The following is a 14,278-nucleotide window of genomic DNA, read 5'->3' as shown; positions in this document are numbered from 1 at the left end:
GGTAACTGTATAACCTGCATGAAGCCCCCCTCCTTTACGGGCACAGGTGGCTCTGGCAATGGCTGATGTAGTACCCCGTTTAACAAACGTGGAGGCACTGTTGTCACAGTACTGTTTTTGCGGAGGGGAGCACTGGTCATTCAGACCCGTGCCAAGGACCCTCGCTCTGGGGGTTACTCCAGCCAAGTACTCAGGGGGGCTGCTTTTTCATCGAAGGTGCACGCAAACCCTGTGCACCTCGAGTAGCCTCACATAACTGGCGACAGAGTGCACAGGAGCCAGGCAGCTACCGCATACCCCACGCCCAGGCAGCCACCGCATACCCCACACCCAGGCAGCCACCGCATACCCCAGGCAGCCACCGCATACCCCAGGCAGCCACCGCATACCTCACGCCCAGGCAGCTACCGCATACCCCACGCCCAGGCAGCTACCGCATACCCCACGCCCAGGCAGCTACCGCATACCCCACGCCCAGGCAGCTACCGTATACCCCCCGCCCAGGCAGCTACCGTATACCCCCCGCCCAGGCAGCCCCCGCATACCCCACGCCCAGGCAGCCACCGCATACCCCACGCCCAGGCAGCCACCGCATACCCCACGCCCAGGCAGCCACCGCATACCCCACGCCCAGGCAGCCTGCATGAAGCCCCCCTCCTTTACGGGCACAGGTGGCTCTGGCAATGGCTGATGTAGTACCCCGTTTAACAAACGTGGAGGCACTGTTGTCACAGTACTGTTTTTGCGGAGGGGAGCACTGGTCATTCAGACCCGTGCCAAGGACCCTCGCTCTGGGGGTTACTCCAGCCAAGTACTCGGGGGGGGCTGCTTTTTCATCGAAGGTGCACGCAAACCCTGTGCACCTCGAGTAGCCTCACATAACTGGCGACAGAGTGCACAGGAGCCAGGCAGCTACCGCATAGCCCACGCCCAGGCAGCCACCGCATACCCCACACCCAGGCAGCCACCGCATACCCCAGGCAGCCACCGCATACCCCAGGCAGCCACCGCATACCCCAGGCAGCCACCGCATACCCCACACCCAGGCAGCTACCGCATACCCCCCGCCCAGGCAGCTACCGCATACCCCACGCGCAGGCAGCCACCGCATACCCCGCGCCCAGGCAGCTACCGCATACCCCGCGCCCAGGCAGCTACCGCATACCCCACGCCCAGGCAGCTACCGCATACCCCACGCCCAGGCAGCTACCGCATACCCCGCGCCCAGGCAGCTACCGCATACCCCACGCCCAGGCAGCTACCGCATACCCCACGCGCAGGCAGCTACCGCATACCCCATGCCCAGGCAGCTACCGCATACCCCACGCGCAGGCAGCCACCGCATACCCCACGCCCAGGCAGCTACCACATACCCCGCGCCCAGGCAGCTACCGTATACCCCACGCCCAGGCAGCTGCCGCATACCCCACGCCCAGGCAGCTACCGCATACCCCACACCCAGGCAGCCACCGCATACCCCCCGCCCAGGCAGCTACCGCATACCCCACGCCCAGGCAGCTACCGCATACCCCACGTGCAGGCAGCCACCGCATACCCCACGCCCAGGCAGCTACCGCATACCCCGCGCCCAGGCAGCTACCGCATACCCCACGCCCAGGCAGTCACCGCATACCCCACGCCCAGGCAGTCACCCCATACCCCACGCCCAGGCAGTCACCCCATACCCCACGCCCAGGCAGTCACCCCATACCCCACGCCCAGGCAGTCACCCCATACCCCACGCCCAGGCAGTCACCCCATACCCCACGCCCAGGCAGTCACCCCATACCCCACGCCCAGGCAGCCACCGTATCTGTTCATTTAACTTTGACTTGGAGTCCGTGGTAAATGCCACGACAACCGATGACTGGGGGCATGATCTCGACCCCGAACCCGGCTTAGCCATTGTTGTCTTGGTCATTTTCTTAAACATCTTACTCATTGAAGAATAACTAATTGTTTGTGATTAGAAAATGTATGAAAACAAGTACAACCTTTAGCACACAACGTACAGAGGGTGAGCACGCTCTACCACTATGGCACAACCTAAGACAGTCTCGTCTTCCAATTGTTTGTTTTAGTAGCGTGAATCACTCCTGTTTACGCTGAGGGGAAGAGCGGAATAATTGAAGGAATTAATCAGAGCTTATCAACTGTGGAAGGCGGGGCTTCCAGCGACGTGCGGATTTCATTGACCTTGTCAGGCATGATGGTAGATCTTTCAACCAAGGTCGCAAGAGTGCGACTCCCCATTGTATGTTGTACTAAAGTTGACTGACTGAAAGGGAACAACTTTTGTTGTGTCATGATCATGAAATAATTATCTTGTGATAACGACAAAGCAACTTTTGTTATGTCGTGATCATGAGATAAGTTGTGATAATAAGTTGTGATCTCAACATAACGAGGGAATATCAAATATATAATACTACACAGAAACTGTAGTATTTTAATCTACTAGTCATAAGTGTACTGGGTTAAAGGGATTCAATCAAATTATAAAATTACATATTGGTGAACTATCCCTTTACGAATGGCAAAAAAGGCCTAAGCTAAATAAAATTAACATTGTGATACAAGGATCAAAAACCATTAGCCAACCAAATCAATTTGACGATGTTCATTGGAGACTCTTAAAGCAACAGTAAATCAGAGAATGTGTGACAGACTGCCAAAGGACTAAGCCATCCATTCCCCCAAAAGCTTACACTGATATATTTAGAGTCTGAAAACAACTCAATGCCGAGCACATGTATCAAATCGGCTAACACCATTTAAATTAAACTAAGAGCATAAGTAAATCGTATGTAACGTCAGGCACTGTTGTGATGGAAATTAGTCTGGAATCCAGAAGGCCACATAGATTTGTAGCTTCTTTCTGGAGTTTCTCTCCCCATTCTAACCTTGGAAGCAGCTTAGCGGGCCATTTGTAAACTTGTTTATTGGAAAGGGCATGTAAGGAAATGCTGGGCCAAAGAAGGAAAGGACACTCCTGTGGATAAGGTTGATTAACTAGGGCAGTGCTGTTTCTAGGCACAAGTGACATAAATATACACTTAAGGCACCGCTGCCACTAGGGACCCCCAACCAGGAAGTAAGGGCATCAACTTACTGTTAGTGAGGATAGTGGAATACATAACGAGCAATTTCAAAATTTGGTAGTGCTTCATCAGTTTCCCTCTTGTCATGTCAGGTATTGACAGTCACTCAATTAGTCCATGTTAGCTAACATTTTAGAAGTTAGTCTACCCTACTATCTAAACCTTGTAATAATCATGGCCCGAATTACATGCAAGGCACCTACCCAAGGGCCCTGACAGCCAGGGGGCCCCCAATGATTTTGTTAGTTACTCTCACTCAAATATCATAGGAACATGTCATAAGTCATGGCAAAATGTGTAGAATGGCAGAACATTTACTTTAGAACTGAAAAAATGCCACTCCATCCCATGTCAAAATGTGTAGAACTGCAGGAAATCAGCATTAAACTGTAACATTTTCTAACCATCCCATGGCAAAATGTATAGAACTGCAAGACATTTGCTAACAAAATGCTAGAAACGGCCCTGAACCAGGCATTTGAGACTTAACCATGGTTTTCACTCTCAAGGAAAAAAAGGTATCTTAATTCTGCACTCAGTCTGAGATTCAACAAGTAACTCTGTTGCTTTTCTTTGAAGTTTACTGTGGTATTTGTTCTCCAAACTTTCCCCAAATGTAATAGCAATGTAATAACACAAGAATAGTGTTCATTTGTATTGGACTACTGTGTGGAGTTGGCAAATCTGTCATGGTGACTGCTTCGCAGGGCCACCAACCCATATCTACAGAGGAAAGTCTATTCTATTGAATCCATTGGCTTCTATAGAAGTTATGACTTGTGCTTGTTTCACCAGCCATCAGTGCTCTGTCTGTGTGTGTCTGAAGTATGCATTGTTGTTGTGTGTGTCTTGCTGGTGACAAATCCATTTTCCCCCTGTGGTATTAATAAAGTTTATTCAATTCAGGGCTCACCTCTCAGAGCAGGCAGCATTGAGCGATCCTTCCTGTCGTCACATTTGTTACATTCACTGAAGTAGAGCAACAGGAAGACATCCACCAGCACCCAGACCAGCGAAGTGGTCAGCACCACCTTACAGTAGACAAACCGCCGCATTGCCCTCTACGTGACGTGGTGTCGGGGAGGAATCAGCAGGTGGGCCCCAGACAGAGAGCAGGAACTCAAACCAGCGGAGGGGAGATTGAGCGTGGGGCACACAGGGACAGCATCCCGCTATATAGAGATGAGAGCAAAACCAAACAACATGGTTAGATAGTGAACTTTAACAACTGTACAAAAGTAAACTTCACTTATGGAACGTTAATATTGAACATTGGGACAATGACACTGAAGTGAACAAGACTTGTTGAATTTAGTGATTCCACCATACAGCTTCCACCGCTTACTTCCTTTGAAGATGTACAGTTAACTGCCAAAATAAAGGAAACACCAACAGCGTGTTTTAATAAGGTGTTGAGCCAGAACAGCTTCAGTGCACCTTGGCATAGATTATACAAGTGGCTGGAACTCTATTGGAGGGATGTAACGCCATTCTTCCAGAGAAATTCCATCATTTGGTGTTTTGTCGGTGGTTGTAGAAAATGCTGTCTCAGGCACTGCTCCAGAATCTCCCATAAATGTTCAGTTGGACTGAGATCTGGTGACTGAGACAGCCAGGGCATATGGTTTACATCCTTTGCTCATCAAACCATTCAGTGACCACTCGTGCCCTGTGGATGGGTCATTGTTATCCTATGGGGGCATAGCCATGGTAGCCAAAATAATGGCCTGACCAGCATTTTTATACATGACCCTAAGCCTGATGGGATGTTAATTGCTTAATTATCTCAGGAGCCACACCTGTGTGGAAGTGTAACGAGTGCGCTGGGTAGCAAGTTCAGGGAGTGCATAATTTAATGAACAAAACAAGAAACACAGACAGGAAACAGAAACAATAATGCCTGGGGAAGGTACCGAAGGGAGTGACATATATAGGGAAGGGAAGCAACTGCTTTCAATATACTTTGTATCCCTCATTTACGCAAGTGTTTACATTATTTGGGAAGTTACCTGTACATTTTGTATGGAACATAGCTGTTGACGATGACTTTGTATTTTTCCAGTTCAGAGGAAAGCAGCAAGCTAATTTCTCCCTCAGAGTCTGCTTATCCTCTCTGATGTTATTGGCTGCTTTGCCTGGAACAGGCAGATAGATTTCAGTCCAATGAGAATGTTTGTGGGGAACAGAAATCTCAATGGAATTAAATGAATGCCTCACTAGTATTCAACATGACAAACACCATCATTTCCTCTGGAATATGACTTTCTCTGACTGGAATTATAGGCTTACAGTCAGAGGCAACAAGCTGCATTCAATTCAGCCTGTATGAAACCGTGTGCATGTCAAATGGCAAAGGAAAAGACAGGTCTATAAGAAGCAGCTGTCAGTCAGAAGACAACAGCATGGAGACATTACTCGTAATATGAACCATTACATAGCTACCCGACAACAACTCCGGCAAGATAGTGATTGATTAGATCACAACTGAAATAGAGCATGCTATATTTTCCTTCTAAAAATGTCAATCTCCAATTCAATTTAATGATGTACAGTAAGGCTTGTGTGACTGAAACATTTGCATTATTGTAAAGAAGTAATATCTATGATGCCAAAGTCTTACATTTTTATTTTGGTGAGGCAAGGAGGCCATAATGACATAATAGACTATCAAATATTTTGTATCTTACACACAAAATCTAGTATTGGACTGTTCTGTGGTGCATTAAGTTTCTAGAAACTCGATCATCTAACCACGCAAAAATAATACATGTAAACAGAAACAAGACTGTGTAGTGTGTGTGTGTGTGAGCATGCGTGTGTTTGTGTGTTTTTGCATGTGTGTTTGCGCGTGCGTGCGTTTCATTGCGTTTTTGTTTACCCGCATTCTCCAATATGCTCAAGGCCCCGTGCCAATGGGTGATTCTTGTAACACCCTTCTAGGCTCCTCCCCACAACATCTGACTGATTTCATGTCCGTATCATTCTCCTGCAGCATAGGACAGTGTAGTGTTGTCTTTGTACTACCAGCATCATCTCTGCTCTCTGTCTATGTCCATCACAGTAGATGACTAGCCTGCCCTGGGCTAACTGTTGCCTCATCCAAAAACAAGCCAGGGTGTCTGTAACCTGCTGCCAGAACTTACTGGCAGCAGGTTACATTTAAGTTACCGTAAACAAAAACAAAAGTACAGTATGTTACCGAAAATGTCAAAGTACTTTTGGTTGAACTGTCATAAGTAGGCCTACAAAGCTTAACCAGATGTGTAGGCTATGTAAGGTTGGACACTACCCCCAAAAGGCTTCGAGAATGACAGTCCAAAAAAAGAAAGACTCTCTTGTGTGCAATGTTGTCATCAGTCACAAAGGACTTTCCCAAACCATACAAATGTATACCCATGTATCGATTTTGGTGATAAGGTATTCAGATCTAAATCTAATCATGTATTTCAAAAACTCCATGACTCTGCATGATATCCAAGACACCAACACCTAGTAACACTGAGCATGGAACCTTACACTACCTTCACCATATTTAATTTGATGGTAATTTCTGCTAACAAAAAATCTGATCATGTCTGCTGCGTTCCTGCTCGACCATCTGCTTGGTACTGTCGAGTGCTATGTTTGGGTCTGGTGCCACCAACTACGCTGGAGGTGACGTTAGTAGTCCCCTCTGAAGCGGCTGGGTCATTAGTCTAACCATCTGCACAGATTAATATTTCCTGTCTGTTGAGCAGTGCGCTGCAACAAGGTCTCTCCTTCATTACTAGAGTGTGCGGCTCTCCTTTCATTTTTTGAACTGTTCTACTCCGCTAGCCAGCACCTCGCCTAAATAGGCTTGCGTTTCTTTCGCCTCTAGACTCGCCCTTCATTACAGCACACAATTCAGCTGAAACATTTGTCTAAACAACATCAAACATTATTGACTTCACCAGAGCTTTGGTGCTTTACCCATGGAGCCAAAAGTGTTACATCGGTTGACAGCTCAGGCTCTGTGACAGTTACAGTATCCATAGGCTTCTACTCATCAAGCAAGACTGCTCAAACAATGGCAATTGACAATTCGCCTTGCCCCAGAAGTTTGGGCAACCAATCACAGATCTTGAATGGATAGCAACTGTCATCAAGTCCAAAACCTCTGGCAAGTTTACGTTTGAATCACATCAAAGCCACTGAGGCATTACAAAATCAAAGAGTTTTCATCCAAAAATGAGTTGTTTAAATGACGAAATAATTGAACAGTGCAACAGGGGTACTTGCTACTGTGATTTCTGAAATGCAGAGACTGTTGATTTAGTATTTTTAGAATCCAAAAGTATACTTTTGTTACATTGTTTGCTAGCTCAGCTAGTTAGCTAGCGAGTTCTCAGACTTATTGACCACTCAACCTTGCTAAAGCTAGCTAGCCAGTTAATATAACTTGTTTTTTCTAAATGTATGTTAGAATGTTATGAAAACAACATTAATCTGCTGTCGACATCGGGATATGATTTAAGAGCACTATTTCGCTCCAAAAGTGGTTAGTAACTTTGGCTGCATGCTGACAGTGCATTCAGAGCCATCCAGTGGCTCGCCACACTACAACCTTAATTTTACCAGGTTCCTGTGTAGCAACTGTAATGACAGTCCACCACAACATACCAGGGGTAGTCTGTGTTTAATTTCATTGTGTATTAAAAACACAGATCATTGTGAGGGGATTTCGCCAGTGGTTAGAAAGGGGAATTGGGCTTCCTGTTATTGTCTGAGGTTGTTGTCTGAGATTGCAACAGTAACCAAGGGGGGCGGGGCTTAGCGAAGGGTCAATTGAGGTCTAATACTCTCTACCATTTCTGACTGGTTTATTCTTAGATCACAAACACAGTTATCTGAAGTACTTAAGTACAATCCAGAAGCAGACTGAACTTCTCTCGTGTACAGGGACCTGATGTCAGCAATTATGACAGAGAGCACTTTGAGCCCAATCTTTCTTAATTTTCAGAATATGAGAAATCAGCACAAATCATCCAGCATTGGGCCTTCAGGATACATGAAATGATTATCAGGATGGACTATAGGGCTGATACTCTTAAATCTGTCCATCGCTCCAATCCAATGGGTTGCTGTGACAGCTTAAATAACAAAGGGAAGAGGTGTGCTGTGCTACTAAAGTACATGAGGGAACACTAGTGTCATATCTATTGGAAACACTTCTTTAGTGTATGCAGGGCTGCCAAAACCCTATCCTGGAGTTCTACTGTCCTGTAGGTTCAGTCAAACCCTAATCCAACATACCCGAAACAGCTAGTTAAAGCTGAGATCCGCGAAAGGTGAAACAGCGCCACTGGTCGCCCCCAGGTTCATTTGTAATTGTTTTTGTTTTGTTGACTAAACTGAGGTGAGCAGCATGGTAAAAAATAAGTGCAGTATATTTTGCTGTTCTATCGCACGCCTGCATCCTGATCTGGTGAGCGTATATATACACTGAACAAAAATATAAATGCAACATGTGAAGTGTTGGTCCCATGTTTCATGAGCTGAAATAAAATATCCCAGTAATTGTTAATACTCACAAAAAGCTTATTTCTCTCAAATTTTGTGCACAAATTTGTCCACATCCCTGTTAAGTGAGCATTTCTCCTTTGCCAAGATAATCCATCCACCTGACAGGTGTGCATATCAAGAAGCTAATTAAATATCATGATCATTACAAAGGTGCAATAAAAGCTGGTGCTGGGGTTAATGAAATGTGCAGTTTTGTTACATAACACAATACCATAGAAGTCTCAAGTTTTTGAGGGAGCATGCAATTGGCATGCTGACTGCAGGGATGTCCACCAGAGCTGTTTCCAGATAATTTATTGATAATTTCTCTACCATAAGCCGCCTCCAATGTCATTTCAGTGAATTTTTCATTTTGCCCGTGTGTAACCACGCCACGTGTAACCATGTTACGTGTAACCACGCCAGCCCAGGACTTCACATCCGGCTTCATCACTTGCGGGGTCATCTGAGACCAGCAACCTGGACAAATGATGAAACTGAGGATTATTTATGTCTTCAATAAAGCCCTTTTGTGGGGAAAAACTCATTCTGATTTGTCTCTCTGGGAGAGCATAGGCCCACCCACTGGGGAACCAGGCCCACCCTTGGCTGTGCCCCCAGCCCAATCATGTGAAATCCATAGATTAGGGCCTAATTTATTTATTTCAATTTACTGATTTCCTTATATGAACTGTAACTCAGTAAAACAGTTGAAATTGTAGCCAAAGACATGTATGTAATCTCACGAGATCAGCATGATCATACAAGGCTATGCTTTATTAGAGTTGGACTTAAAACCTACAGGACAGTAAATCTCTAGGAAGAGGGTTGGTCAACCCTGGTGTAACGTAAATATAGTATCACTATTGATTAAGACCATTATAAAGTGAGAGACAACCCACAGGGTGTGATATGGTGGAAAGCCAAGAACACACTCCTTGGGCGGCAGGGTAGCCTAGTGGTTAGAGTGTTGGAGCAGCAACCGGAAGGTTGAAAATTCAAATCCCTGAGCTAACAAGGTACAAATCTGTCGTTCTGCCCCTGAACAGGCAGTTAACCCACTGTTCCTAGGCCGTCATTGAAAATAAAAATTTGTTCTTAACTGACTTGCCTAGTTAAATACAAAGTTTCACTCAGCATAAGATATATGTACACCAGTGGAGGCTGCTGAGGGGAGAATGGCTCATAATAATGGATGGAACGCAGAAAATGGAATGGCATTATATAGGCCCACAGATCTCTGGTTTCAGGCAAAATTATATAATTACTCCTGTCTAAATAAAATCATTAAAAATACTTCACCAGAGAGCATTATTTAGCCATGGAGGATCATTAGCTTCTTATAAAGCTGTGGGGCATCCACAGCTGTGCTAAAGGCATCACTACAGACCATGGTTCAATCCCGGGCTGTATCACAACCGACCGTGATCGGGAGTCCCATAGGGAGGCGCACAATTGGCCCAGCGTCGTCTGGGTAAGGGGAGGGCTTGGCCGGGTGGGGTTTGCTTGGCTCATTGCGCTCTAGTGACTCCTTGTGGTGGGCTGGGCACCTGCAGGCTGACCTCAGTCGTCAGGTGAACGGTGTTTCCGCCGACAGATTGGTGCGGCTGGCTTCCGGGCTATGTTTCAGAGAATGCATGACTTGACCTTCACCTCTTGGGGAGTTACAAGAGTTACAACGATGAGGCAAGATCAAAATTGGAGAGACATTTTTTTTAAATACACATGTTTTTTTTTGTTGCTATGTATTGTTTCAAATCACAAGTGCATAGGTCTATGCCTATTTGGGAAGCATGCAATTTGGGCAGTGTGCGTGGCAATATGTCTAGCTGATTATTGAGTTGCTGCTGTCAGTGAAAAGCATCTCTAATGTGTGAAGACAATGTGTCAAGAAGAAGAGGATATGGCCTGTCTCTCTACAGATTGCATGCACTTAGCTCTCCAGAATTGGCTCAGCTGTCTCCCACCAATTCTTGAGCATTCATTGTGTGAATTGTTTGCCCCTTGATTGTTTATTTTTTGATCAAATACCCATTACATATGGCACCTGTAGGCTTACTAAATGTACCATTAATCTCCATAATTTGGTTCCACTAATTTATGTTAATTGATGTATTAATGACAGTCATTTAATGTTACCATTCTCATTCTCGGAGTGGAAATGCTGTTTGAAGGGTTTATTCATAACCATAATTTACGAGTTTTGATTTGGTTCCTGATTGTCTTAATTAACTCACCACGTCCATAACTAATATGCTTTGCTTCTCATGGATGTTTTCTTCAACTCACACAGTAAGTCAATGAAGTCTCTTTATATTCAGTGGAACGTCGTAAAAAAAACAGCTGTCTGTCCCGAGCTCACTGGCGCGAGAAACTCTGAGGAACAAAAATAGGCTGGTTGATACAATGTAGCACTTCACATAGCGCTAGCTCAAGTAAACCGACAGAAAGGGAGGCAGACAGGCGGAGTAGAGAGATTAATGCGATTGAAAGAACCTTCATTTTCATCAGGATATTTTCTACTCTTTTTATTTGTCTGCTTTAGGCCTGTGTATTTTGCTTAGTTGACTAAGTTATAGGCCTACTGCTCTATTGGCCTGGGCTATAGGCTATCTCTGAGTTCCAGGCGCTCATTTCTTTTGTCGCCAATAGATCAGGGTATATCAATATGGTAGAGGCTGGTGCTCTTTCATTAGTTGAATTGTAAACTTCAGATTTATATCATTTTCATTCAGATTTTTATGATTCACCACGTGACAATGATTTTGAGAACGGAAAATGTTATTAATGAAATGAAACTGTTCCACAAAAATGCGCATATGAATATAATCATAACTGGCATGCAGATAGGTATAAATGGTAGGATAAATTGTAAGCTTCCCCAAACTTGAAACTCAAGAGCCGCTTTGAGTCTTTACTATAACACCCATAAAAACCATGTGCCACACATTAAGAGGTCACTTGAAGAATACATGCCTGGCCATGGAAATCAAATGTCCATCCAACTGATTCGTTCTGGCGCCGGCCCTGCAACTCCTTTACTGTTACCAATGCCTCACTGAAGGGTTTGGTTCAATGTTAATACAAGGCAATCTATTCAGGAAGTAAACTGAAATTCCAATTAAATAATTGAAGGCCATCTACTTTCAATTACTGTTCAATAAACTCAAAAAGAGAAGCGCTGTATGTTCAAGATATTTCCATTTTCGAGTTTTACAATTCAAATCACTTCTTGAATTGTCTGACTTCGAATGGACCCCAACCCTAAGTCACACCTATATCTCTAGAGGTAAAATACTACCATATTGTAATGACTACATTTTATCCATGATATCTGACCTCCACGATAATCCAGTCATTGTGATGGATGAGTAGGCTATTGACTTCAAAACGCTGCAGAAGTAAAGGTGTAGCCTATATCCAGGCTACAACTTTGGCCTGCTTTCTCTACCAAGACTAAGATATTCTAATTGGAATGCTAGTAACAATATTACAACAAATGTTGCAAATATGTATTAGTATTCAATCAAACAAGAATACCCACATGTCTTGTAATATCTAATAGACCGTCTAGACTTAATATATAAATGGAACACTGTCCCAAACGAATGCTGAAAGATGAAAACACGTCATTCATAAAATGTAATTTTGTAGGCTACAGTAAAAATAACAAAACTTCAATACTTACAGAAAATACGTATTCTGTGAATCAATAAATGCAATGATGGAAGTCTCTACTGCCAACAACATGTTGCATTGGGTTAACAACACTAATAGCCTAATTCACAAATAATGTTTGATTGCTTGAAATGATCGGCCTATTAGGCTACTTCGATATTATTCTATTTACATCAAAGAATCAATCCAAAGGTCCCGCAGACAGGCAACCTATATATAAACGAAGAGCATAATTTCACGTCCCTATGATGTTGCTGGTTGGCAACCGTTATTGCGTGATACCTATTAACGTTTCTCCTGGTCCCTCTTCAGAATGCATTGCAGTAGTCACGACCCGACCCGTACCGATACATTGTAAACGAGTTCCCTTGCATTCTATTTGATATGCAGTGCAAATGCTTTGGATCCACCTATTATCCGAAAGAATCATATATAGCCGGGTAACCGCAGACGTACAAGCGATACGTTCTGGTACAATCTAACGTGAAAGCAGTACAGGCAAATGTAATTTTTCTCATCCGTGGTTGGCTGTAAGTCTTGTCGATCATAAAGCCATGCTCATAGCACCAAGGGCGTATGGTAAATGTATTTTTCTCCGTGTCCATCACATGGGAAATAGCCTACGCACAATACTCAAATAATGTACATACACCTTCCTAATTTTGAGTTTAATATGAATGATATGTTGGCTATATGAGAATGTAAGTACTGTAGTTTTTCCACAGTTCATTATTTGTAAAAATGTAGGCTGTGTAAATCATGAATAAATAGTTATAACCCGTTGGTTGAAATTGTGTGACTGTAGTTTGGTGCTTCCTGAGTAATGGGTCAATATAGCCTATATGAATAATAATATTAATTATTATATGCCAGTTAAACCTAGATAAATATAACACATTTTGTACATTACAAACCAATATTACCCAGAATAATTAATAATTTCTCATTCTGGCATTGATTATGATCACAGCAAAACTGAACTGATATGCAGATAATGTGTTGAGTATGCCAGTTTTGCAACCAAGACTTTCTTGGCACAGCTTTGTTCACAAACAGAGGTGTCACTTTTCTACATCAAATAGTATAAAACACTGCCATCTGCTGCTGATTTACCAGTAGTTGCGAGCCAGGGATGGCCAGAGGTGTAGCCTAAAATATGCCTAATAATGTTCATGTCTATTATCCCAATAATGGAACACTTAGTAATCTTTCAGCTTCCGAAATGCATTATATTTATAAGTATTTTAAAAGTTAGGCATTCATATCAATACAGCAAATGTACAGTAGGCTAGGTCTTAGAGCTATTGTTCTGTCCAAACATTGGGCATAATAATAATTTAAAAGATATGCATAGCTCAGACCAGAATGGTCTCTTTGCCCAAGAACACCAAGGTAACCTGCCTAAATGGCTGTCAACCAAAGCCATGAAGTGCTTTGAAAGGCTAATCAACACCATTATCCCAGAAACCCTAGACCCACTCCAATTTGCATACCGCCCCAACAGATTCACAGATGACGCAATCTCTATTGCACTCCACACTGCACTTTACCACCTGGACAAAAGGAACACCTACTTTAGAATTCTATTCATTGACTACAGCTCAGCGTTCAACACCATAGTGCCCACAAAGCTCATCACTAAGCTCAGGACCCTGGGACTAAACACCTCCCTCTGCAACTGGATCCTTGACTTCCTGACGGACAGCCCCCCAGGTGGTAAGGGTAGGTAACAACACATCTGCCACGCTGATCCTTAAAATGGAGGCCCCTCAGGGGTGCGTGCTCAGTCCCCTCCTGTACTCCCTGTTCACACATGACTGCATGGCCACACACGACTCCAACACCATCATTAAGTTTGCTGACGACACAACTGTGGTTGGCCTGATCACTAACAACAATGAGACAGCCTACAGGGAGGAGGTCAGAGACGTGGCAGTGTGGTGCCAGGATAACAACCTCTCCCTCAATGTGATCAA

At 44.2% G+C, this 14,278-nt stretch overlaps 1 protein-coding gene across 1 annotated transcript in view; it reads right to left on the bottom strand.

Moving 5' to 3' along the window:
- Positions 1-12,756, bottom strand: part of LOC135547158 (polypeptide N-acetylgalactosaminyltransferase 13) — an 85,183-nt gene extending 72,427 nt beyond the window's left edge. The window contains exons 1-2 of the mRNA XM_064975879.1: positions 12,313-12,756; positions 4,015-4,273 (exon numbers count right to left, since the gene is read on the bottom strand). Coding sequence (XP_064831951.1) covers positions 4,015-4,156 — 142 coding nt within the window. The 5' untranslated portion in view covers positions 4,157-4,273; positions 12,313-12,756. The remainder of the gene's footprint in view (positions 1-4,014; positions 4,274-12,312) is intronic.
- Between the last annotated feature and the right edge of the window lie 1,522 nt (positions 12,757-14,278).

Source organism: Oncorhynchus masou, chromosome 10, assembly GCF_036934945.1.
Source record: "Oncorhynchus masou masou isolate Uvic2021 chromosome 10, UVic_Omas_1.1, whole genome shotgun sequence".
Lineage (NCBI taxonomy): Eukaryota > Metazoa > Chordata > Actinopteri > Salmoniformes > Salmonidae > Oncorhynchus > Oncorhynchus masou.
Note: the sequence above shows the minus strand (reverse complement) of the source record. Positions and strands in the feature narration are given on the sequence as shown.